The sequence below is a fragment of the Schistocerca piceifrons genome, chromosome 1, assembly GCF_021461385.2.
Source record: "Schistocerca piceifrons isolate TAMUIC-IGC-003096 chromosome 1, iqSchPice1.1, whole genome shotgun sequence".
Lineage (NCBI taxonomy): Eukaryota > Metazoa > Arthropoda > Insecta > Orthoptera > Acrididae > Schistocerca > Schistocerca piceifrons.
The window spans coordinates 1062594086-1062618875 of NC_060138.1; the positions used below are offsets into that span (position 1 = coordinate 1062594086).

General features: G+C 43.7%; 1 protein-coding gene across 1 annotated transcript in view; it reads left to right on the plus strand.

Moving 5' to 3' along the window:
- The first annotated feature begins 20415 nt into the window (after nucleotides 1-20415).
- The window catches only part of LOC124777598 (sodium-dependent dopamine transporter), a 360017-nt gene continuing 355642 nt past the window's right edge, over nucleotides 20416-24790 (plus strand). Inside the window, exon 1 of the mRNA XM_047253064.1 lies at nucleotides 20416-20576. Coding sequence (XP_047109020.1) covers nucleotides 20416-20576 — 161 coding nt within the window. The remainder of the gene's footprint in view (nucleotides 20577-24790) is intronic.

A 24790-nucleotide genomic window follows, 5' to 3' on the forward strand; every position in this document is an offset into this window, starting at 1 on the left:
AGAGTATGGTGATAGAAATAAGAAAATTGCAAACAGATTCGTGTCCGATAAAGTATTTTAACAGAATATTGACGACTTACTTGAGCAACAGACGCTCTTGACACTCACTGTCGATGAGTGGTGTAATTAACCCGTGCAAAAGATGACATGATGTGTTTGCGTCCACTGATCAAGGAATGTGATGGAAACGAATAGATAGGGACTGTGTGTTCGGAGATCTGAAGTAATGAGTGAAAGTCGACACTGTATAAGCAGGTCTAATAGATTATCCACTTAAATTTCTACCCCAAGATAAAGATAGCCTCCCAGAGATACTATGACATACTAAAAAAATGAACGAATTATAGAAAAAGAATTCAGGAGCTATTGTGAAAGAAAAAGGTCACCGTTGCTAAAAGGGTTTACTGATATGTGTTTAACTAGCTTCCTCCTCTTATGAAATAAAACTTGTTCCGCAACATTTCAGAAAATACACATTTTCAGGATTCTGCAGCTTTAGATCCTTATGGTAGAATATTGGAGTTATACATCTTACCGACAACGAGTTTATTAGTGATGGAGCACAAGCTTAGACTGACAGACAATGGAAAAGGAAATCTGTCGTGTTTCATTTAACTGACAACCAGCGCAACACTTGGTGAAATTTATTGTTCTAGCCAGCAGTCAGAACACTTCGTAATTCATTCAGTAAGCCGCTTCACAGGTAGACAAATTAAAATGGCAATCGCCCACCAAGCAATTCGTTACATATTAGTATTGTAAGTACAACTTGATTACTCCCATATTATTTCACACTGACGAATACTTTTAAGCATAATAATTCAAGGTAAGTAGTGGCTGTTGAGTGAGAATATGAAACTGTAGTATCCTTAAACCAAAAGAAAATAGTTCTAACCACTGCTGCATAGAAGGCTCCTGCTCTTAATTTATGGTGTAGGTTGGGAGAGTTGTCGAAAACGATATTCCTTTCTACGGTTTACACTCTTAGTCTAGTTACTGAGGTGGTAATAAGACACGGAGCGAAGTTCATCCAGCTGCTTCGCACCATCGCGGCGCATGACTATTTATCAGTTTTGTTTAGGACTGACCTGGGCTAACTCAGCTCACAACCCCCTAGGATTACTTCACGAAAAAGGCTCTGAAAAGACTTAAAGATATCATTGACGATAATAATTTGTGACTTGTTTGCATTTAGGGAAAAGTTATGGAAGCAATGAAGACAATAAGTAGAGTTTTTCAATAGTACGTGAAAAAAGTATGGAAGGAAAAAAATGCGCACTTGTTCATCCTTTCATTTTTGTGTCTGTGTCAGAAGATATTCATATATTTTTCTTGCGAATACACGTTTTAGCAACTGCTTGTTTATCGAGTTTCCTTATGTCTCTACTTCCAACACTATGTTTCACATTATTGCGTGAGTCCTGATATGCTATCTGTATGTGACACCGGATCACGCAGCCATTGTTGACGTTGGGTGAGTTTATTCTGCAGTCCTTTCTCGCGGTAGCGTTCTCGCTTCCCGAGCACGGGGTCCCGGGTTCGATTCTCGGCGGGGTCAGGAATTTTTCCTGCCTCGAGATGACTGGGTGTTGTTGTGTCGTCTTCATCATCATCATTCATTCCCATTACGGTCGGAGGAAGGCAATGGCAAACCACCTCCACTACGACCTTGCCTAGTAAAGCGGTGCGGTTCTCCCGCATCGTTCCCCTACGCTCTGTAAAGAAGCATGGGACTTCATTTCCATTTTCCTTTCTCTTTATAAGGGCAGACAGAATGCTCTTTTCTATTTTAATGTTATGGCAACCATAAGTGCGACAAATGTGACGGATTCCATTGAGAAAAAAAACACGTACAGATGTGAATATGGGCTCCAGCGGCCGAAAACGGCGACAGCAGGAGGGAAAAAAAAACAAAAAACGAACATCACCATCGAGATGCAAACACAAACTGCCATCACGTCAAATTTTCAGAGATTAGGTACCCAACAGCAGTAAACGCACTGAAACAGAAAACCAAAGCAATGCTTCAAGAAAGCTGAGCAAAGCCACGTGGCTTTTGCACATTTGTTACACGGTTTACAAGAAGAAATATAATCAGAAATAGAGTAATGAAAAGTCATACAAAGAAGCACTAAATACAATAAAAAGAAAATTAGAATTGATTCCGAGATTTTAGATAGACTTCCTTCAGTACACAAGCTAACGACAGGATCCATATCAACCGCCTACGCAGAGATAAATTACTAACAGAAGTAGAACATAAGATTTAGCAATAGGAAGAAGGATCCTACCCAACATGCGAGAAAACGGAATGTCAACAGTATATCGTAAGGTAGAACAAAGCACCAAAGAGTTATATTATTAACGCATTTCAACTAACTGACAGATAAAAAATAATGTGTGTTTTCGCCCAGGAAGTTGAAGTGGCATTTTTGTGAATAGCACGTTCAACTATGTTTCTCCTCCTTTTTCATGTAAATTTGGCGTTCCCACTTCAGACGGTGGCAAGTGATGATCGACACACATGGGCTGATCACAGGGAATAATACCACCTTAAAGAATACACCTGCTCGCTCTTCTCGGCCATATGCCCCATCCCGTGGCTACAGCAGATGCACGCCATAGATGGAATGTGGTTGACGTTCAATTCCTTCACCGGCCGGTGCGGCCGAGCAGTTTTAGGCGCTTCAGTCTGGAACCGCGCGATCGCTACGGTCGCAGGTTCGAATTCTGCCTCGGGCATGGATGCGTGTGATGTCCTTAGGTTCGTTAGTTTTAAGTAGTTCTAAGTTCTAGGGGACTGATGACCTCAGATGGTAAGTACCATAGTGCTCAGAGCCATTTGAACCCTTTGGACCAATTCCTTCGAATGTGTAATAGCAGAAGTCTGTTGTCAGTAGCCCTCTAGTAATCTTGTTTAAATACATTGGTTACAGCATCCATGACTAAAAGTTTTTGCTACAGTCTGTGAACAACACAAAGCTGGACATTTATGCATCTGGTCATCCCTGTCTGAGTTTGACCCATCTCTAATTTTCCAATGGCCATCCTTTGCTGCTCGTCTGGCAAAATAAACCACTACGCCAATGGACCAAGTTATCAATGAAGGCTATTCGGAAAGTAAGATCCGATTAGGCGCCGAATGGAAATCACAGTGAAAATCTGATGAAGCTTCGCACAGATATGTTGGACAGTGTCTCTAGTAAACCCACCGATTGCATCACCTAGCTATTTTCAGTTCTGAATATACAGTATGCACGTAAAGATGCCTAGGTAATCAGTGTCTCCCGCAAAGCATGAAGACCTGGTGAGAGATTTCCTCTGATGTCATGCAGCCCACATAATATTACTGTCATGCGTTTCCTTCTTGATGAAAATTCTCGGCCGCATGCTGCAGGGGCAATGAAGATGCTCCAACATCGTTTTCGATGGGAGGTGTTTGATCACCCACGACACAGTCTGTAGCTGGCTCCCCCTGAGTTTCCTCTCTGCTCACATGAACCGCTGGCAATGAAGACAACATTTTCGCACAGGCAACGACCTATAAACCAACGTATAGAACTCTCGGAAATACAGGACCTGCCTTCTATGACAAGGATTCTGGGAAATTCGTACAACGCTACGACAAATGTCTAAGTCGGAGCGGCGACTATGTAGAGAAGTAGCTGGAAAGTACAGCTGACTGTTGTAAATAAAACTTTTTTTTAAATTTTCACAGTGGTTCCCATTTCGCGACCTATTGTACCTTACTTTCAGAATAGCCCGCGTACATCTACGTCTACATCTACAAACATATTCCACAAACCACCGCACTGTGCGTGGCGGAGGGTACCCTGTACCTCTACTAATCATTTCCTTTCCTGCTCCACTCGAAAGTACAGCGAGAGAAAAACAACTATTCGTCTCCGTATGAACCCAAATTTCTCGTATCTTGCCTTCGTGATCCCTACGCGAAATGTCTGTTTGCGGCAGCAGAATCGTTCTAGAGTCAACTACAGAGGCTGTTTCTCTAAATTTTCTCAATAGTGTCTCGAAAAGAACGTCTCCTTCCCTCTAGGGATTCTCATCTTACTATATTCCAGTGCCTGAATAGTTAAGAACAATGATGAAAAGTTCCTTCAGACACGCATGCATGTCCGAAGGAGCAGGCAATGTGGTGACTACAGCTGGTATGAAATACATTTAATCTGTTCGCAGTTGAGGATACGAACAATCATCAGCTGTATAAGGGAATGACGACATCGAAAATTTGTGCCGGACCGGCGCTCGAACCCGGATTTCCCGCTTTGCGCTAGCTGTCCCCTTAACCGCTTTGGTTATCCTGCACGATTCACGGCCACACCCAAACTTCCATACGTCGTCGTTCCTGTGTCCCAGCCAGTACTCGTAAACACATTATGTAATTCCTGTACAGGGGAGGACATTTTAATTGAAAGTTAATGCCTGGAATCTGCGGATAGATACGATATTGTAGTGCTTGTGTTGTTAAGAAGGATGATGTAATGTTCGTTCAGACATGCATGCGGGAAATACGGGTTCGAGTACCGGTCGGGCACAAATTGTCGTTATTCCCTCATACAGCTTGTGGTTGTTCGCATTCGTAACTGCGAATACATTTCATGTATTAATTCCCGAAGCATCTCCGTAACACTTACGTGTTGTTCGAACGTACCGGTAACAAATCTAGCAGCCCGCTTCTTGATTGCTTTGCTGTCTTCCTTTAATCCGACCTGGTACGGATCCCAAACATTGGAGTAGTACTCAAGAACAGGTCGAACAAGCGTCCTATAACTGGTCTCCTTTACTGATGCACCGCACTTTCCTAAAAAATTCTCCCAATACACCGAAGTCGACCTTCCGCCTTCCCTACTATTACCTACTACAATCCTCACATGCCCGTTCCATTTCATATCGCTTTGAAACCTTACGCCCAGATATTTAAACGACATGAGAGTGTGAAGCAGGCACTACTAATGCTGTATTCGAACATTACGGTTTTTTTTCTACTCGTCCGCATTAACTTTCATTTTTCCACATTTAGAGCTAGCTGCCATTAATGACAACAACCAGAAATTTTGTCTAAGTCATCTTGTGTCCTTCTACAGTCACTCAAGCTCTTCCCGTACACCACAGCATCATCAGCAGAGAACCGCAGATTGCCGCCCACACCGCCCGCCATATCATGTAGCAGCGGTCCTGTCACACTTGCCTGGGACACTCCTGACGATACCCTCGTCTCGATGAAAACTCGCCGTCGAGGACGACGTACTGCCTTCTATTACTTAAGACGTCTTCGAGCCACTCACATTTCTGGGAACTTTTTCCACATTCTCATACCTTCGTTAACAGTCAGCAGTGGAGCACCGTGTCAAATACTTTCCGGAAATCTAGAAATATGGACTCTGCCTGTTGCGCTCCATGCTTAGTTCGGAGTATATTATGTGAGAAAAGGGCAAACTGAGTTTCTTACGAATGATGCTCTGTGAAACCGTGATGATTCGTGGACCTAAGCCTCTTGGTTTCAAGATAATTTATTATATTCCAACTGAGAAAATGTTCAACGATTCTCGTGCAAACCGATGTTAGGGATATTGATGTGTAACTGTTCGGGTCCACTTTTTTACCATTGTTATATATCAGCGTTTTTTTCCAGTGGCTTGAGACTTTGCGCTGGGCGAGAGATTGTCGATAAATGAAAGCTGAGTAAGACGCCTAGCTCTTCTTTGTGACACCGAACTGGAATTCCATCCGGACCTGACGACTTATTTGTTATCAACTCTTTCAGTTGTTTCTCCACGACAGGGATCTAATACTACGGTGTCGTTCGTACTGAACTCTGTGTGATGATCAAACGATGGTATGTTTGTACGATTCTTCTGCGTTAACGACTTCTTAAACGCGAAATTTAAGACTTCGGCTTTCGTTTTGCTATCTTCAACTGCCACAACAGATTGGTCAACGAGAGACTGGACGGAAGCCTTAGACCCGCTTAGAGTTTGTACAGAGGAGCAGAATTTTCTCGGGTTCTTGGCCAGATGTTTTGCTACGGTATGACTGTGTTAGTTGCTGTATGCTTCACACACCTAACTCTACTAACCTTTAACTGTCCTCATCTAACTGTCTTCATTCATTTCCCAGGACCAAGTGCCATCCTAATGTAAGCCTTGTGTACAGAAATAAACTGCAGCGGCCCTAGTTTGTTTACATTTGTTGAGCACAACACTACTCTGCTACCCATTTCAATTTGGTATCAATGACTCCATGCTCGGGGAATATTTTAATTTTCTGTTAATCTGCGGAAACGAGGGCGTATACTGCAGTTTAGTAACTTTTAGGTGTATCTGTTTCAAAATACATTTTTTATTTTATTTTGCTGCCGATACAGAGACCCTTTACCTCTTTGAGTACCGGTGGTTTCTCCCTGAAACCACTATTTTATTTATTTATTGAGTACCCCTGCCTTCCGCATGGCACCACCGATGCTACTGCAAGGAGAGACATCTAGTAGTACATAAAATGAGATACTTCAACATCTACATCTACATCTACATTGATACTCCGCAAGCCACCCAACGGTGTGTGGCGGAGGGCACTTTACGTGCCACTGTCATTACCTCCCTTTCCTGTTCCAGTCGCGTATGGTTCGCGGGAAGAACGACTGTCTGAAAGCCTCCGTGCGCGCTCTAATCTCTCTAATTTTACATTCGTGATCTCTTCGGGAGGTATAAGTAGGGGGAAGCAATATATTCGATACCTCATCCAGAAGCGCACCCTCTCGAAACCTGGCGAGCAAGCTACACCGCGATGCAGAGCGCCTCTCTTGCAGAGTCTGCCACTTGAGTTTATTAAACATCTCCGTAACGCTATCACGGTTACCAAATAACCCTGTGACGAAACGCGCCGCTCTTCTTTGGATCTTCTCTATCTCCTCCGTCAGACCGATCTGGTACGGATCCCACACTGATGAGCAATACTCAAGTATAGGTCGAACGAGTGTTTTGTAAGCCACCTCCTTTGTTGATGGACTACATTTTCTAAGGACTCTCCCAATGAATCTCAACCTGGTACCCGCCTTACCAACAAGTAATTTTATATGATCATTCCACTTCAAATCGTTCCGCACGCATACTCCCAGATATTTTACAGAAGTAACTGCTACCAGTGTTTGTTCCGCTATCATATAATCATACAATAAAGGATCCTTCTTTCTATGTATTCGCAATACATTACATTTGTCTATGTTAAGGGTCAGTTGCCACTCCCTGCACCAAGTGCCTATCCGCTGCAGATCTTCCTGCATTTCGCTACAATTTTCTAATGCTGCAACTTCTCTGTATACTACAGCATCATCAGCTAAAAGCCGCATGGAACTTCCGACACTATCTACTAAGTCATTTATATATATTGTGAAAAGCAATGGTCCCATAACACTCCCCTGTGGCACGCCAGAGGTTACTTTAACGTCTGTAGACGTCTCTCCATTGATAACAACATGCTGTGTTCTGTTTGCTAAAAACTCTTCAATCCAGCCACACAGCTGGTCTGATATTCCGTAGGCTCTTACTTTGTTTATCAGGCGACAGTGCGGAACTGTATCGAACGCCTTCCGGAAGTCAAGAAAAATAGCATCTACCTGGGAGCCTGTATCTAATATTTTCTGGGTCTCATGAACAAATAAGGCGAGTTGGGTCTCACACGATCGCTGTTTCCGGAATCCATGTTGATTCCTACATAGTAGATTCTGGGTTTCCAGAAATGACATGATACGCGAGCAAAAAACATGTTCTAAAATTCTACAAGAGATCGACGTAAGAGATATAGGTCTATAGTTTTGCGCATCTGCTCGACGACCCTTCTTGAAGACTGGGACTATCTGTACTCTTTTCCAATCATTTGGAACTCTCCGTTCCTCTAGAGACTTGCGGTACACGGCTGTTAGAAGGGGGGCAAGTTCTTTCGCGTACTCTGTGTAGAATCGAATTGGTATCCCGTCAGGTCCAGTGGACTTTCCTCTATTGAGTGATTCCAGTTGCTTTTCTATTCCTTGGACACTTATTTCGATGTCAGCCATTTTTTCGTTTGTGCGAGGATTTAGAGAAGGAACTGCAGTGCGGTCTTCCTCTGTGAAACAGCTTTGGAAAAAGGTGTTTAGTATTTCAGCTTTACGCGTGTCATCCTCTGTTGCAATGCCATCATCATCCCGTAGTGTCTGGATATGCTGTTTCGAGCCACTTACTGATTTAACGTAAGACCAGAACTTCCTAGGATTTTCTGTCAAGTCGGTACATAGAATTTTACTTTCGAATTTAATGAACGCTTCACGCATAGCCCTCCTTACGCTAACTTGACATCGTTTAGCTTCTGTTTGTCTGAGAGGTTTTGGCTGCGTTTAAACTTGGAGTGGAGCTCTCTTTGCTTTCGCAGTAGTTTCCTAACTTTGTTGTTGTACCACGGTGGGTTTTTCCCGTCCCTCGCAGTTTTACTCGGCACGTACCTGTCTAAAACGCATTTTACGATTGCCTTGAACTTTTTCCATAAACACTCAACATTGTCAGTGTCGGAACAGAAATTTTCGTTTTGATTTGTTAGGTAGTCTGAAATCTGCCTTCTATTACTCTTGCTAAACAGATAAACCTTCCTCCCTTTTTTTATATTCCTATTAACTTCCATATTCAGGGATGCTGCAACGGCCTTATGATCACTGATTCCCTGTTCTGTACATACAGAGTCGAAAAGTTCGGGTCTGTTTGTTATCAGTAGGTCCAAGATGTTATCTCCACGAGTCGGTTCTCTGTTTAATTGCTCGAGGTAATTTTCGGATAGTGCACTCAGTATAATGTCACTCGATGCTCTGTCCCTACCACCCGTCCTAAACATCTGAGTGTCCCAGTCTATATCTGGTAAATTGAAATCTCCACCTAAGACTATAACATGCTGAGAAAATTTATGTGAAATGTATTCCAAATTTTCTCTCAGTTGTTCTGCCACTAATGCTGCTGAGTCGGGAGGTCGGTAAAAGGAGCCAATTATTAACCTAGTTCGGTTGTTGAGTGTAACCTCCACCCATAATAATTCACAGGAACTATCCACTTCTACTTCACTACAGGATAAACTACTACTAACAGCGACGAACACTCCACCACCGGTTGCATGCAATCTATCCTTTCTAAACACCGTCTGTACCTTTGTAAAAATTTCGGCAGAATTTATCTCTGGCTTAAGCCAGCTTTCTGTACCTATAACGATTTCAGCTTCGGTGCTTTCTATCAGCGCTTGAAGTTCCGGTACTTTACCAACGCAGCTTCGACAGTTGACAATTACAATACCGATTGCTGCTTGGTCCCCGCATGTCCTGACTTTGCCCCGCACCCGTTGAGGCTGTTGCCCTTTCTGTACTTGCCCAAGGCCATCTAACCTAAAAAAAACCGCCCAGCCCACGCCACACAACCCCTGCTACCCGTGTAGCCGCTTGTTGCGTGTAGTGGACTCCTGATCTATCCAGCGGAACCCGAAACCCCACCACCCTATGGCGCAAGTCGAGGAATCTGCAGCCCACACGGTCGCAGAACCGTCTCAGCCTCTGATTCAGACCCTCGACTCGGCTCTGTACCAAAGGTTCGCAGTCAGTCCTGTCGACGATGCTGCAGATGGTGAGCTCTGCTTTCATCCCGCTAGCGAGACTGGCAGTCTTCACCAAATCAGATAGCCGCCGGAAGCCAGAGAGGATTTACTCCGATCCATAGCGACACACATCATTGGTGCCGACATGAGCGACCACCTGCAGATGGGTGCACCCTGTACCCTTCATGGCATCCGGAAGGACCCTTTCCACATCTGGAATGACTCCCCCCGGTATGCACACGGAGTGCACATTGGTTTTCTTCCCCTCTCAAGATGCCTTACAGAAGATACAGTCGCCGTCGCCGTGCAAGACAGACTATATATAAAACAACTGAAGACGTCGAAATGACCACATCTGCCGCCGACAAGAAAAAGAATACCATCAAATCTGTCGCTGCACACTCTCTACTGGACGGACCTGCAGTGTTTTGTGGTTGCAGACTGAACTTCAGCATTGACATCAATGATTCGTTTACCCACGGTAACGGATGGTTAACGGTCGCTGTTGTACGTGGTGGTACAGGCGTACCCAATGTATCCGGACTGGAAAGCTTCGTTGATCGTGACATCATAGCCTACCGAACATATCATGTTACCGAAAATGCAAATAAAGACTTTGGCAAATCAACATATATCTCACCCTCACCCTTTTCCTTGTATATACATAGTAGACGTAAGATATCAGTTAACGAAACTGTTTTTATATGGATTAAAGGTAAAGGTACCTGTGAATATGTTAAATTTGTTGGAGATTGTACATTGTATTTTCACAAATAAAGTGATCTGTAGCGTAGCTTAAAAATGGACAAGAGTACATCTAGGACCTGTCGACATAGAGTATGCAACAGCATGTTACGTCAGCTCTCTGAGCGCATGACCTTTGACCCCGCCGATGAGGCAGCGTTACGCAATCTTGGCAGCGCGCCAGCCGCGGTCTGACCGACGAACAGCGGAGGCGAGCACAAGGAAAAGGGTGAGGGTGAGATATATGTTGATTTGCCAAAGTCTTTATTTGCATTTTCGGTAACATGATATGTTCGGTAGGCTATGATGTCACGATCAACGAAGCTTTCCAGTCCGGATACATTGGGTACGCCTGTACCACCACGTACAACAGCGACTGTTAACCATCCGTTACCGTGGGTAAACGAATCATTGATGTCAATGCTGAAGTTCAGTCTGCAACCACAAAACACTGCAGGTCCGTCCAGTAGAGAGTGTGCAGCGACAGATTTGATGGTATTCTTTTTCTTGTCGGCGGCAGATGTGGTCATTTCGACGTCTTCAATTGTTTTATATAGTATAGTTGCACTGTAGCAGTCACATACAGCTTTCAAAGTAACGGTCTATGTGGAGATTTTGCTCCGTGATTGTCGGTGTTGCGACATGTGTTTTTTTTTTTTACAGTAATCATTTGAAGTAGATCGTTGATAGTGAAAGTAGGTATTTCTAAGGTTACAGTAACGTAAATCTGAGTTTGTACTACCGCTATTATGAGCAGGTTCGAAACGAAACTGCTGTAGCAGCATGTATTTCTGACGTAAATTTATTAAATTTTAGACTCATTTACATGTTATATACGACAATGATTTGTTTTAGGGATTCTGAGTTCATAGAAGTGACGAGACGTCGAACTGTGTCTAGTAAAATCACGCAATTTCTTTCGTATATAGGAGTGGTTCAAAACTGTATGTCCCATTGGTTCCGATACCACAACTTTAAAACAATTGATGTTTACTTTTTACCTATTTCTTCTTGTATTCATTGCTTTCTATGATAATAAAGGTTAATTTTGTGAAAATTTTTAAATTACATTCCAAAGTGAAACCACTGTCTTAAAATAAATGTTTACTTTTGGCCCACTTCTTATATTCGTTGCTTCCTATAATGATGAAGGCTAATTACGTGAGATGTAGCTGTTATGATCAAGAGCTCAGGTGACGGATTAATACTGAGCAGAGAAGGGAAAGCTGAAAGGTGGAAGGAATACATAAACAAACCTACGAACTATACTATAGCATTAAAAGGGGAAGTAGTTGAAAATGAGATGCGAGGTGTGATACTGCAAGAATAATCTGACAGAACACTGGAAGATGCAAGTGGAAATAAGATCTATGGAACTGACGAAATTCACTCAGATATTAGATATCCTTGGGAGAGCGAGGCATAAGAAAACTATTTCACCTTGTGAGCAAGATTCATGAGAAGGATACAATAGCTTCAGACCTGAAAAATAATCCAAAATTCCTGTTCTCAAGAGGGAAGGTGCTGACAGATATGAATACTGTCGAAGCATTAGTTTAATAAGCCACGGTTGGGAGTTATTTACACGCTAGCTGCGCCCTGTGGTCTTACCGGCGGATAAACAGTTATTTTTGAAGAAATGTTAGTGCCGAAACTAACTCACTACCCACGCGTATGTGACGTCAAAAATTTATCTCATGGATGTACTGAGGCGCGAGCCACTTGTGGGCCAGCTGACCACGTGACATTCAAAAAGCACCAAATTTTGAGACGACGGTAGAAGCTGACAGAATACGTACCGCTCACAACTTACCTGTTTCCGTAAGGAAAAAACTAATCCCTATGCTGAACTTATTGCATCCATTTGGTAGTTAACTTCCACTGATGAGCTTTTCAGTCACGTTACGCATCCCACAGGAACAGTAGTCACGTTGAACATCCCATGCCGACAGTGATTTTTTTTTTTTCGAAATCAAAGGTAGCCTAAATGCTGATTCAGGGTATAGACTGTCTCCATTTCAGAGTACATCCAAGTCCGTCTAGCCACGTCTGCGTGAAAGAGTAACAAAGACTAACACGACGAAGAAAGAAAACAAGCAATTTCTAGTTCGGTGCAGCGCAAATTTTATAATACAGTATTTGTATGTGCAAAGTCATCTGTCCTAACGTGCGTGCCCATTACCAGCGGATACGTTCGCATATCATAATCAACTCCAGCCTCACTAAATACCTACCACGTTTTACATGTAAAGGCACGGTGTTTCTCTGTCGTACAGCCTTTAAATCACACCGTAGTTGTGAGTCTTCAAGCGTCTCAGAAGGTGTAAGATATGCCTGACGCTCAGCGGCTAAAATGTAACGGGTTTGTATGGAAGTATGGAGGATTGTATAGGGATTGTATGTATTACGTTGAATCGTATTGTGTAGCGCATATGAAACAATGAAAGTATTTTTGCAAATACGATACAGTTCAAAAGACAAAGAGTAAATAGCTTTTTCTGAGAGTAATTATTGCTCCACATTTCGCGTCATATTCTTCAAATCAGTAAATATATTGTACTGCACACTTTCGAAAGCAGCCTGTGAGTTAATTCAGGGTATAAGCTAATCCCACTCCAAATTTCTTCCAAATCTGTCAGCCGTTCCAGCGTAAAAGAGTAACAAACATACAAATTTTCGCATTTATAATGTATACGGGCAGAATGGAAAAGCTCTAGAAGCCGACCACGGAAAAGATCAATTTGAGTTCCAGAGGCCGGCCGGTGTGGCCGTGCGGTTCTAGGCGCTTCAGTCTGGAACCGCGTGACCGCTACGGTCGCAGGTTCGAATCCTGCCTCGGGCATGGATGTGTGTGATGTCCTTAGGTTAGTTAGGTTTAAGTAGTTCTAAGTTCTAAGGGACTGATGACCACAGATGTTAAGTCCCATAGCGCTGAGAGCTATTTGAACCATTTTTTTGAGTTCCAGAGAAATGTGGGAATACGCGAGGCCATGCTGACACTAATTTTTATCAAGGAAGACGGGCTGAAGGAAGGCAAATTTGTAAGTTCAGAGAAAGCTTTTGACAATGTTGGCTTCGAAATTTTGAAACCAGGAGAGATAACATACGGGGAGTAAAAATTTATTTACAACTGAACTTACTAGAGCTGAAGAGCATGAAAAGAAAGTAGTAATTAAGAAGGGAGTGACGCGGGGTGGTAGCCTATCTCCTATGTTATTCAATCTGTACATTCATTAAGCACATTGTAAGTAAACCAACGTAAAATTTCGAAAGGGGATTAAGGTTCAAGGAGATGAAAGTTTTATGTCAATGACATTGTAATTCTGTCAGACACGGCAGTTGAACGGGATGGATAGCGTCAGTAGGACGTTATACTATAAGTATCAACAAAAATAAAACAAAGGTAATGGAACGCAGTCCAGTTAAACCGCGCGATGCTGAGGGAATTAGTAAATGAGACACTAAAGTAGTAGATGAGCTTTTTTTTCTATTTGGGCAGCCAAATAACACGATGGCCGAAGTAGAGGAAATATAAAATGCTTACCGACGATAGCAAGAAAAGCATTTCTGAAAAAAGAGAGATCTGTTAACATCTAATATAATCTGAAGTTGAATTATGAAATAATTTCTACAGCTTCATTCACGTTTTACTCAAATTTAGTAAGTATGACGCGTTCCACCAGTCTTTTTCTGAAGGTGTTTGGAGTTAAGGCTTGTACAGAAGTGAAACGTGGGCGATAAGCAGTTCAGCAAGAAGAGAGTAGAAACTTTTGAAATTTGTTGCTACACAAGAATTGTGAAGACTAGCCTAGTAGAACGAATACCTATTGTTGAACTGAATCAAATTGGGGAGAAAAGAAATTTATGGCTCAACATGAGTAAAAGAAAGGGTCGTTTAATGGGCCACGCTCTGAGGCGTCAACGAATTATCAGTTTGGTAATGGAGGGTAACGTGACGTAGGGACGGGGAAAACCGAACGGTTTAAACCGATACCGGTATTTTATTTCTGAAAAACCGTTATTTTTCGGTATTTGTTTGATCTCGGTGGTAACAGGTGTTTTTATTTTTTACTAATAACCGAGTAAAAAAATGAAATATCAATTAGGCACAGCAGCAATGTTAAATTTTTCGTTTTTAAATAAACTGTTTTGAAAGAACGAGTAATTTTTTACCGCCAAATTTGCATTGCGTGAAATATTACACTATTATTGAAAATGGTATAAGCGACCAGTGTTCTTATAATAACAATGCCGACAGAAACGAGCAACAAATATATGGTACAAGAATTGCTACAGCGTTGCTGGGACAAGAATGTGGCGTGGTCTGTTAGAAGGTACCCTCGCACATGCAGTGTGCAAGAGTTGCCCCAGACTTATCTGCAGTGGTAGTTTCTCCCTGTCGTTGTCGGACGTCAGTTGTATTACAGAATGGCATCATCCCTAGTCTGGAAATATTTTACGAAGTGTGGTATCAGTGAAGTACAATGTCCCATTTACTTTAAAATATTAAAAAATGGGAGGTGCCACAACTAACTTGGGACATAAAGTCAGGAGGAAACTTAAAACTTAACGGTTCATTAAGAGTTTACCGTAAAAAAAAGAAGGCAGCTGATCTGCTGCGCCGGCCGCGGTGGCCGAGCGGTTCTAGGCTCTTCAGTCCGGAACCGCGCTACTGCTACGGTCGCAGGTTCGAATCCTGCCTCGGGCATGGATGTGTGTGATGTCCTTAGGTTAGTTAGGTTTAAGTAGTTCTAAGTTCTATGGGACTGATGACCTCAGATGTTAAGTCCCGTATTGCTCAGAGCCAATTGAACCTTTTTTTGATCTGCTACACAGCATGTCTTTATCTGCTTTTAGCTCCTGAAAACGGACAAATTTACACGAAAAATGGAGATCTTCAACTTCATATTTCACTTTTTCGCACTGACTAATCGTAATGTCCAACTAGCGGTATGATCTCCGATTACAACACAATTTTTTACAGAGTTTAAAAAAAATTAAAATCAATAGAAGAATACTGCTGACTTTTTGTTGTAGTCAAGCACTTATCACTTTTCGAGGAAAGCAGCGAACAGTGGACGGATTAAGTTTTTTATTTGCATATTTAATTTAATACTTTGATGTTACTTACCATCTTGAAACTCTTTGCTCGATTTCTACGTTTATTGCAGGTAATCATAAGAATAAAGAACCAAAAATCGTTTATCTCAGAAACCAGTTATTCTGAGTGGTTTTAACAGTCCGATTAAACTGGCGTCGAAAAGGAACCGATATAACCGAAAACTTTTTTTCAGCGGTAATTCCAACGGATAAATGGCATAAGCAGGTTCAAATATATGCAGGTTGCAGTAGTTGTTCTGAGATAAAGAGACCTGTACAGGACCAACTAACGTGAAGCTTTTCACCAAACCAATCTTCGTATTGAGGACCACAACAACAACAATCCCTACAATGCCGATGAATTCAGTGCTAAAACACTTTTCTAAAACAAAGACCTGGAGTTGACAGAATCACTATCAACTGATCGTTGGGGAGGCAACTACGCTTGGGCTCGTTCCGTCAGCTAGCTTAAAGAAGTGTCCGAGACAGTTGTCTCAGAAGACTGATATACAGATCGACCCCTGCTCACACCACTTGAAAATACGTTATCCAGTTGCAGGTACTAATTTTTGGTGTCAACAGGTCCTTATTTCGCAAAAACGTTTTTTTCACTTCTCATTTAACTTATGGAAGCCAGATGTGCTAACAAGGGGAGGCCACACTTTTAGTAGGCCATTAAAACAACATAATGTGCAATAGTAAGATGCACTACTATTGAATTTGGGGGGAAATCACAAGAGAAGTTCCGCGTGTCCATTATGTAAGTGTTGTATCTGCGCTAAGGTGCTGCCCGCAAAAAGTCATGTTAGACAACTGGCAAGCGTTCACGCTGTGCGAGAGGATCGTGAACGAGGCGACGATTCGAATTATCGCTGACGTTTGTTTTTTAATCTATGTTTTTTTTCATCACTACCAACGGCCTTGCCGCAGTGGTAACACCGGTTCCTGTCAGATCACCGACGTTAAGTGCTGTCGGGCTGGGCTAGCACTTGGATGGGTGACCATCTGCCGAGCGCTGTTGGCAGGCGGGGTGCACTCAGCCCTTGTGAGGCAAACTGAGGAGCTACTTGATTGAGAAGTAACGGTGTGCTGACCACATGCCCCTCCATATCCGCATCCAGTGACGCCTGTAGGCTGAGGATGACACGGCGGCCGGTCGGTGCCGTTGGGCCTTCCCAGGCCTGTCCGGACGGAGTATACTTTAGTTTTTTTTCATCACTGATCACTTATAATTTCATATGAGGTTCAAGAGTTAATATAATTGAAAAAAACCACGTGCATTTCCATGAAGTTGTGGATTTCATACTTTATTTGACTGTTTACTACTCGCAATTAAATTTTCAAGGACGAGGGACAGGCTTCGAAAGCCCAAGTCAAAACTCGATGAATAATGACGCGAATGGCATTATTCACAATCAATAATACAGTAACCACAGGGTGCCAGATCACAAGAGTAATGTACGAGGGTTGACTGAAAAGTAATGCCTCCAGCTTCGTAACCCTTCAACAGTTCGCAACATTGGTATGCGGCAGGTACTGGATTGTTCCGTAGCATCTTCTCTACAGCTCCAGTTGGTGGGAAGCCTTAGTATTGATCGGTTGTGTTGTTACAGTGTAAAGTATGGAACCCTGCGCAGACGGTCGGTCAATGCGATTTAAGCAACGTGCTGTCATTGAATTCTTGACAGCAGAAGGTGTCACCCCAAAGGAGATTCATCAGAGAATGAAAGCAGTTTATGGTGATTGTGTTGATGTGAGTACTGTGCGGTGTTGGGAGAGTAAGTTCAAAGATGTTGAGGTGGGAACATCTGACCTGCGTGACAAACAAAGAGTTGGACGTCCTGTGACAGCAACCACAGAGTTGCACAAGCAAAATGTTGACAGATTGATTAAAGATGATCATATCACTCAGAGAGAAATTGCAAGCACAATCGGTATTTCACAAGAACGTGTGGGTCACATTATTGCTTTGTTTGGCCATCAGAAGATCTGTGCACTATGGGTACCCCGGATGCTGACTGCTGAAATGAAAGCGCACACACTTGTAATTTGCCAGGAACTTCTCTCGCATTACGAGAATGAAGGTGAAGGCTTTCTCCATTCAATTGTGACAGGAGACGAAACGTAGGTACACCATTACGACCCGGAGACGAAACGTCAGTCTATGGAACATCGACACAAAGACTCGCTCCAGAAAAAAGAAATTAAAGACGCAGCTGGAAGAATCATGGCCACGGTGTTCTGGGCCGCAGATGGCGTTATCCATGTTGATTTCCTTGATCGTGGAACTACAATAAATTCAGAGCGTTACATCACAACGCTGCGAACTCTGAAACGACGGTTAACAGGGGTCCGAAAGGAAAAGGGAAATGTTTTCCTGCAGCATGACGATACGATACCACACACTTCACGTGCCACCACAGCAAAACTTCCGAGACTGAATCCCACCACCGTAAGGCATCCTCCATACAGTCCAGATTTAGCACCGTCTGAAAAAAATGGCCCTGAGCACTATGGGACTTAACATCTGAGGTCATCAGTCCCCTAGAACGTAGAACTACTTAAACCTAACTAACCTAAGGACATCACACACACCCATGCCCGAGGCAGGATTCGAACCTGCGACCGTAGCAGTCACGCGGTTCCAGACTGAAGCGCCTAGAACCGCTCGACCACATCGGCCGGCTAGCACCGTCTGACTTCCATCTGTTCCCGATAATGAAAGATGATGTGCGAGGACATCATTATGCTTCTGATGAAGACGTTGAGAGAACTGTGAGACTGTGGCTGCAGAAACAGAGTGTGGACTTCTTCCGTGATGGCTTCAGAAAGTTTGTTGGTCGTTGACAAAAATGTATTCAATTGGCGTGTGATTCTGTGGAAAAGTGAATATTGGTAATTAAAGATCACATTCTAAGGATTATTTCTGCGTTCGATTTATTAAAATATTCCCATTCAAAACCAATTAACGAAGATGAGGCATTACTTTTCATTCAACCCTAGTTCAATTACTCTTCGGATGTGCTTTCGACATCATACGTTGCAGGATGGTATTTGTCATACAGACATGGAAAACATAGATTAAAACTTCATGCAAATACATGTGGCTTTTTTCATTATATTACATCTCAAATGTCATATTAATTAAATAATGTGACCAGCGATGAAAAAATAGATTAATGAGGAATTTTGAACAAGTTTCGAACTGCCGCGTCATACACATTCGTCTTATGAAGCTCGAATGACAGTCACCTGACTTCCAAGAGCTCTAACGTCCGGCACCTTCGCACAGATACATAAGGCACATGACAGACACGTAAAACTACTCAGAATAGTTTACCTTACTATTTGCATACTAAGTTGTTTTAATGGCCTGCTAAAGGTCTACAAAATCTGAAGTAAATCCGTGATGCTGCCCTTGTAAGATTCTTGCAAAATACTCGTATATCTCTGCTCAAAATTCAGCACTATGCTCCGCCTTCATGGCCGTTAGCTGTGAAGCGAACTCAGAATAAAATCGTTGAAATACGAGTACAATTCCCGAAGTCGTTAGCTGCGAATATACACTACCAGCCATTAAAATTGCTAAATCACGAAGATGACGTGCTAAAGATGCGAAATTTAACGGACAGGAAGAAGATGCTGTGATATGCAAATGATTAGCTTTTCAGATCATTCACACAAGGTTCGCGCCGGTGGCGACACCTACAACGTGCTGACATAAGGAAAGTTTCCAAATGATTTCTCATACGCAAACAGCAGTAGACCGGCGTTGCCTGGTGTAACGTTGTTGTGATGGCTCGTGTAAGGAGGAGAAATGCGTACTATCACGTTTCGGATTGTAGCATTTCGCGATTGAGGTATCGTATCGCGACATTCCTGCTCGCGTTGGTCGAGATCCAATGACTGTTAGCAGAATATGGAATCGGTGGGTTCAGGAGTGTAATACGGAACACCGTGCTGGATCCCAACGGCCTCGTATCACTAGCAGCTGAGATGACAGGCATCTTATCCGCATGGCTGTAACGGATCGTGCAGCCACGTCTCGATCCCTGAGTCAACAGATGAGGAAGTTTGCAAGACAACAACCATCTGCACAAACAGTCTGACTACGTTTGCAGCAGCATAGACTATCGGCTCGGAAATCATGGCTGCGGTTACCCTTGACGCTGCATCACAGACAGGAGCGCCTGCGATGGTGTACTCAACGACGAACCTGAGTGCAAGAATGGCAAAACGTCATTTTTTCGGATGAATCCAGGTTCTGGTTACAGCATCATGATGGTCGCATCCGTGTTTGGCGACATCGCAGTGAACGCACATTGGAAGTGTGTATTCGTCATCACCATACTGGCGTATCATCCGGCGTGATGGTATGGGGTGCCATTGGTTACACGTCTCGATCACCTCTTGTTCGCATTGACGGCACTTTGAACAGTAGACGTTACATTTCAGATGTGACACGACCAGTGGTTCTACCCTTCATTCGATCCCTGCGAAACCCTACATTTCAGCAGGATAATGCACGACCACATCTTGCAGTTCCTGTACGGGCCTTTCTGGATACAGAAAATGTTCGACTGCTGCCCTGGCCACATTCTGCAGATCTCTCACCAATTGAAAACGTCTGGTCAATGGTGGCCGAGCAACTGTCTCATCACAATACTCCAGTCACTACTCTTGATGAACTGTGGTATCGTGTTGAAGCTGCATGGGCAGCTGTACCTGTACACGCCATCCAAGCTCTGTTTGACTCAATGCCCAGGCGTATCAAGGCCGTTATTCCTGCCAGAGGTGGTTGTTCTGGGTAATGATTTCTGAGGATCTATGCATCCAAATCGCGTGAAAATGTAATCACATGTCAGTTCTAGTAAAATATATTTGTCTAATGAATACCCGTTTATCATCTGCATTTCTTCTTGGTGTAGCAATTTTCATGGCCAGTAGTGTATGTGGCTTTTCCGAGTCATAGGGGAAAGGTTTGGCCGCAGTTCGCCGCAGGGCGGAGGTAGCACGGCGGGCACCGGATGGAGTGCAACGACGGCAGCGCCCGACCACGGCAGTGCCGGCTCTCGGCACTCGCCAGAAATTGCATTGGCGCAGCGGCGCAGGTATTGAGTTAGGGCCGATCAAAGACGCGCCACATCCGGGAGGCCCCGTAATGGCAGCTGACCGCCTTGTAAACACCGCCTTCCTTAACTTTGCCGCCGCATCCGGGCCTCGCTGCCACACTCCGGAAATCCTCGCTCGGGCGCTCCTGACACTCCACCAATAGGCAGATAGTCGTTTTGTTTCAGTATTTTATACTTATTAAAATCCTGAGACGCCGTCGTTTGCAACACACGCAGCAGCTAGACGAGCTAGAACTGGCTGTCAGATGTCGACGAGTTTCTAGAAAGATGCTGCCTGTCCCGCTTCCCGCAGCTTTTAAGGTACGCCTGGAGGAGGATTCATGCCGCAATTGTAGACCTACAGTTATTCAAGCTGAGTAATTTGAAAACCTAATAGTTATACCAAGTACACTGAGGTGACAAGAATCATGGGATACTTCATAATATCGTGTACGACCTCCTTTTGCTCGGTGTAGCACAACAACTACCGAGCGAGGTGGCGCAATGGCTAGCACACTGGACCGGCATTCAGGAGGACGACTGTTCAATCCCCCGTCTGGCCAGCCCGATTTAGGTTTTCCGTGATTTCCCTAAATCGCTCCAGGTAAATTCCGGGATGGTTCCTTTGAAAGGGCACGGCCGACTTCCTTCCCCGTCCTTCCCTAATCCGATGAGATCGATGACCTCGCTGTTTGGCCTCCTCCCCCAAAAAACTCAACCAACCCTCACAACAACTCGACGTGGGATGGGCTCAACAAGTCGTTGAACGAACCCTGCAGAAATATTTTGCCATGCTGCCTGTATAGCCGTCCGTAATTTGGAAACTTTGCCGCTGCAGGATTTTGTGCACAAACTGACCTCTCCATTACGTCACATAAATGTTCGATGGGATTATGTTGGGCGATCTGGCTGGCCAAATCATTCTCTCGAACAGTCCAGAATATTCTTCAAATCAATCGCGAACAACTGTGGCCAGGTGGCATGACATCGTTGTTTTGGAGCATGAAGTCCATGAAAGGCTGCAAATGATCTCCAAGAAGCCGAACATAACCATTTCCAGCCAATGATGGTTCAGTTAGACCATAGCATGCAGTACATTATGTGTAAACACAACCAAACGATCATGGAGCCACCTTCAGTTTGCACTAAGCCCTGCTGATAACTTTGCTCCGTGTCTTCGTGGGGTCCGCGCCACACTCGAAGTCTATCAGCTCTTATGAGTTGAAATCGGGACTCGTATAACCACGCCATGGTTGTCCAGTCGTCTAGAGTCCAGGAGAGCCGCTGCAGGCGATGTCGTGCTGTTAGCAAAGGCGCTGCCGTCAGTCGTCATCTGCCACAACCCATTACTGCCAAATTTCCTCGCACTGTCCTAAAGGATACGTTCGTCATACGTCCCTTATTGATTTCTGTGGTTATTTCACGCGATGTTGCTTGTCTGTTAGGACTGACAACTCTACGCAATCGCCACTGCTGGTAGTTGTTCAGTGAAGATCGTTGACCACTGCGTTATCTGTGATGAGGGGAAATGCCTGAAATTTGGTATTTACAGCAGTCCCTTGACACTGTTGATCTCGGAATATCGAATTCCCCAACGATTTTTGGAGAAAAAAAAAAGATTCAAATGGCTCTAATTACTATGGTACTTAACACCTGAGGTCATCAGTCCCCTAGACTAACTAACCTAAGGACATCACACACATCCATGCCCGAGGCAGGATTCGAATCTGCGACGGTAGCAGCAGCGCGGTTCCGGATTGAAGCGTCTAGAGCCGCTCGGTCACAGCGGCCGGCGATTTCTGAAATGGAATGTACCATGCATCTAGCTTCTACTACCATTCCGTGTTCGCAGTCTGCTAATTCTCGTCGTGCGGCCATAATAACGTTGGAAACCTTTTCACTGGAATCACATGAGTAAAAATGACAACTCTGACAATGCGCTGCTCTTTTACGCCTTGTGTACGCGATGCCACCAACTGCATATGTGCATACCGCAATCCCATGCCTTTTGTCGTGTTGGTGTATAGATCAGGCCAAACAGCGGTATGTTGGGGCATTTACCGCAGGCACACTCCCGCATTATATTAGTCATATTCCAGGAATCACACAGAGAGTGGTCTCTAGGATGTCGAAAGTAGTCGAAGATATACATTTTATTACATTCAAATACAACACATCACAAAAGACTGCCTTATTACACTGCGATTTCTAATTATGAAATAACTTAAACATACTTTTTCAGTGTAGTAGACGGAGCTGTCCAAAAGAAATTTCTCCAATTCACTCTTAAATTCCACCACGTTATCAGAATAATGTTGAATGTTATCTGTCAAATTGTTAAATACATGTGTACCTATGCAGCTGACTCCTTTTTGTACGAATGTTAATCCACTGAAGTCTTTGTCGAGTTTGATTATGTCCCTACTCTTATATTAAAGCTTTTCACTTACTTTTGAGATATGAGAAATGATGATGATGACGATGATGTTTGGTTTGTGCGGCGATCAACTGCGCAGTTATCAGAGCGAGTACAAATTCCCAACCTTTGCTCAGTCCAATCTCGTCGTCTTCATGAATGAAGATGAAATGATTAGGACAACACAAACACCCAGTCATCTCGAGGCAGGTAAAAATTCCTGACCCCGCCAGGAACGAACGAGGAACTCCGTGCTCGGAAAGCGATAACGCGACCGCGAGACTACGAGCTGCGGACGAAGTGAGAAATATTGGTTACGACAGTGGACATCAATGGATAAATATATTGTGAAATGTGTATCAAACTACCAAATTTTATAAGAGGTTTCTGCCGAATGTTCTCGAATTAACACCGGGTATAATTCTTACAACACGCTTCTGCACACTGAAAATACTGTCCCTGTAAATACTACAGACGCAGCAGAATTAAGATGCTTGAGTAACTCTGGGTGCCGGCCGGTGTGGCCGAGCGGTTCTAGGCGCTTCAGTCTAGAACCGCGCGACCGCTACGGTCCCAGGTTCGAATCCTGCCTCGGGCATGGATGTGTATGATGTCCTTAGGTTAGTTAGGTTTAAGTAGTTCTAAGTTCTAGGGGACTGATGACCTCAGATGTTTAGTCCCATAGTGCTCAGAGCCATTTTCAGAAAGTAATGCAACATATTTTTTTTCTCAAAGCAGGTTGCTTTTATTAAGGATTCCAGTACACAATATTATTCCCCATTCTTTTGGTTAAAAACCCCCATTTTTCAACATAATGACCGTTAAATACGTCGGTCATACGCCACATTACTGGTAGGGCCTGCATGCACGCATGGAACCACTCTACTGGTCGAAGTCGGGGCCAACATCTTGCTGCAGCAATAGCTCAGTTGCCAGTTGTGCAGCGCGGCATTTGACTGTGATCCGTCGCGCTGCGAATGAGTGTCCGCAGGATCCAATGCAGCACGTGGGAGACAGGACAAGTTTGCGCAATCTTCTTGCGATGATGACAGACACCTCTCCGAACGACTTTTATTCACTGCCAAGTCTCCATACATACTCTTCAAGCGTCTTTGAATATCGCGATACTGTGGTCTTCCACCAATAGAAACTCATTGACAGCTCTCTGCTTGAAACGCGCCTTAGTTACAGACGCGTTTTTGAAGACTACGTACAGCGTAGCCACTCATCGGAACTTTATGATTCTATAAGTGCTGAAGCGGGAATATTCCACGATGTTCCACAACAAATTCCGCAATTTGTCAACCGAAATTGGACGAGAAAAAAGTTTATAGCATTACTTATTGAACGCCCCTCGTGCTTAGTCAGAATTGAGTGATAAGCCATTTTTCTTGAACCATCAGTTGATATTTTCGATTATTTCATTAGCTGCATTTTCAGTAAGGGAACTAGTACTACTTTTATTCATACACTATAGAAAATTTGCATCAATATGTAAGAAACTATCAGCCTCGATTGCGGTAATGAGACCAACCTTTATCTAGGTTTTAGCCAAAATAATTGAGACTTCTTCAGAAGACATACCTGACTCTATAATTTTCCCAAGAGGGCATGGTCTAGAATTAAAACTAAAACAGCCTGGACGGGTGTAGTCACACTTTAAAAATGCAGTCCATAAGTGCTAAGTCATCACCAAAACTTAACTTAAAGCTCTGGCGTGCGCCTCGTCTCCATGGACGCCGTGCGGTGGGCCTCGGAAGCTCACGTGAAACTAAGTAGGACTAGATGACGCGCTGCA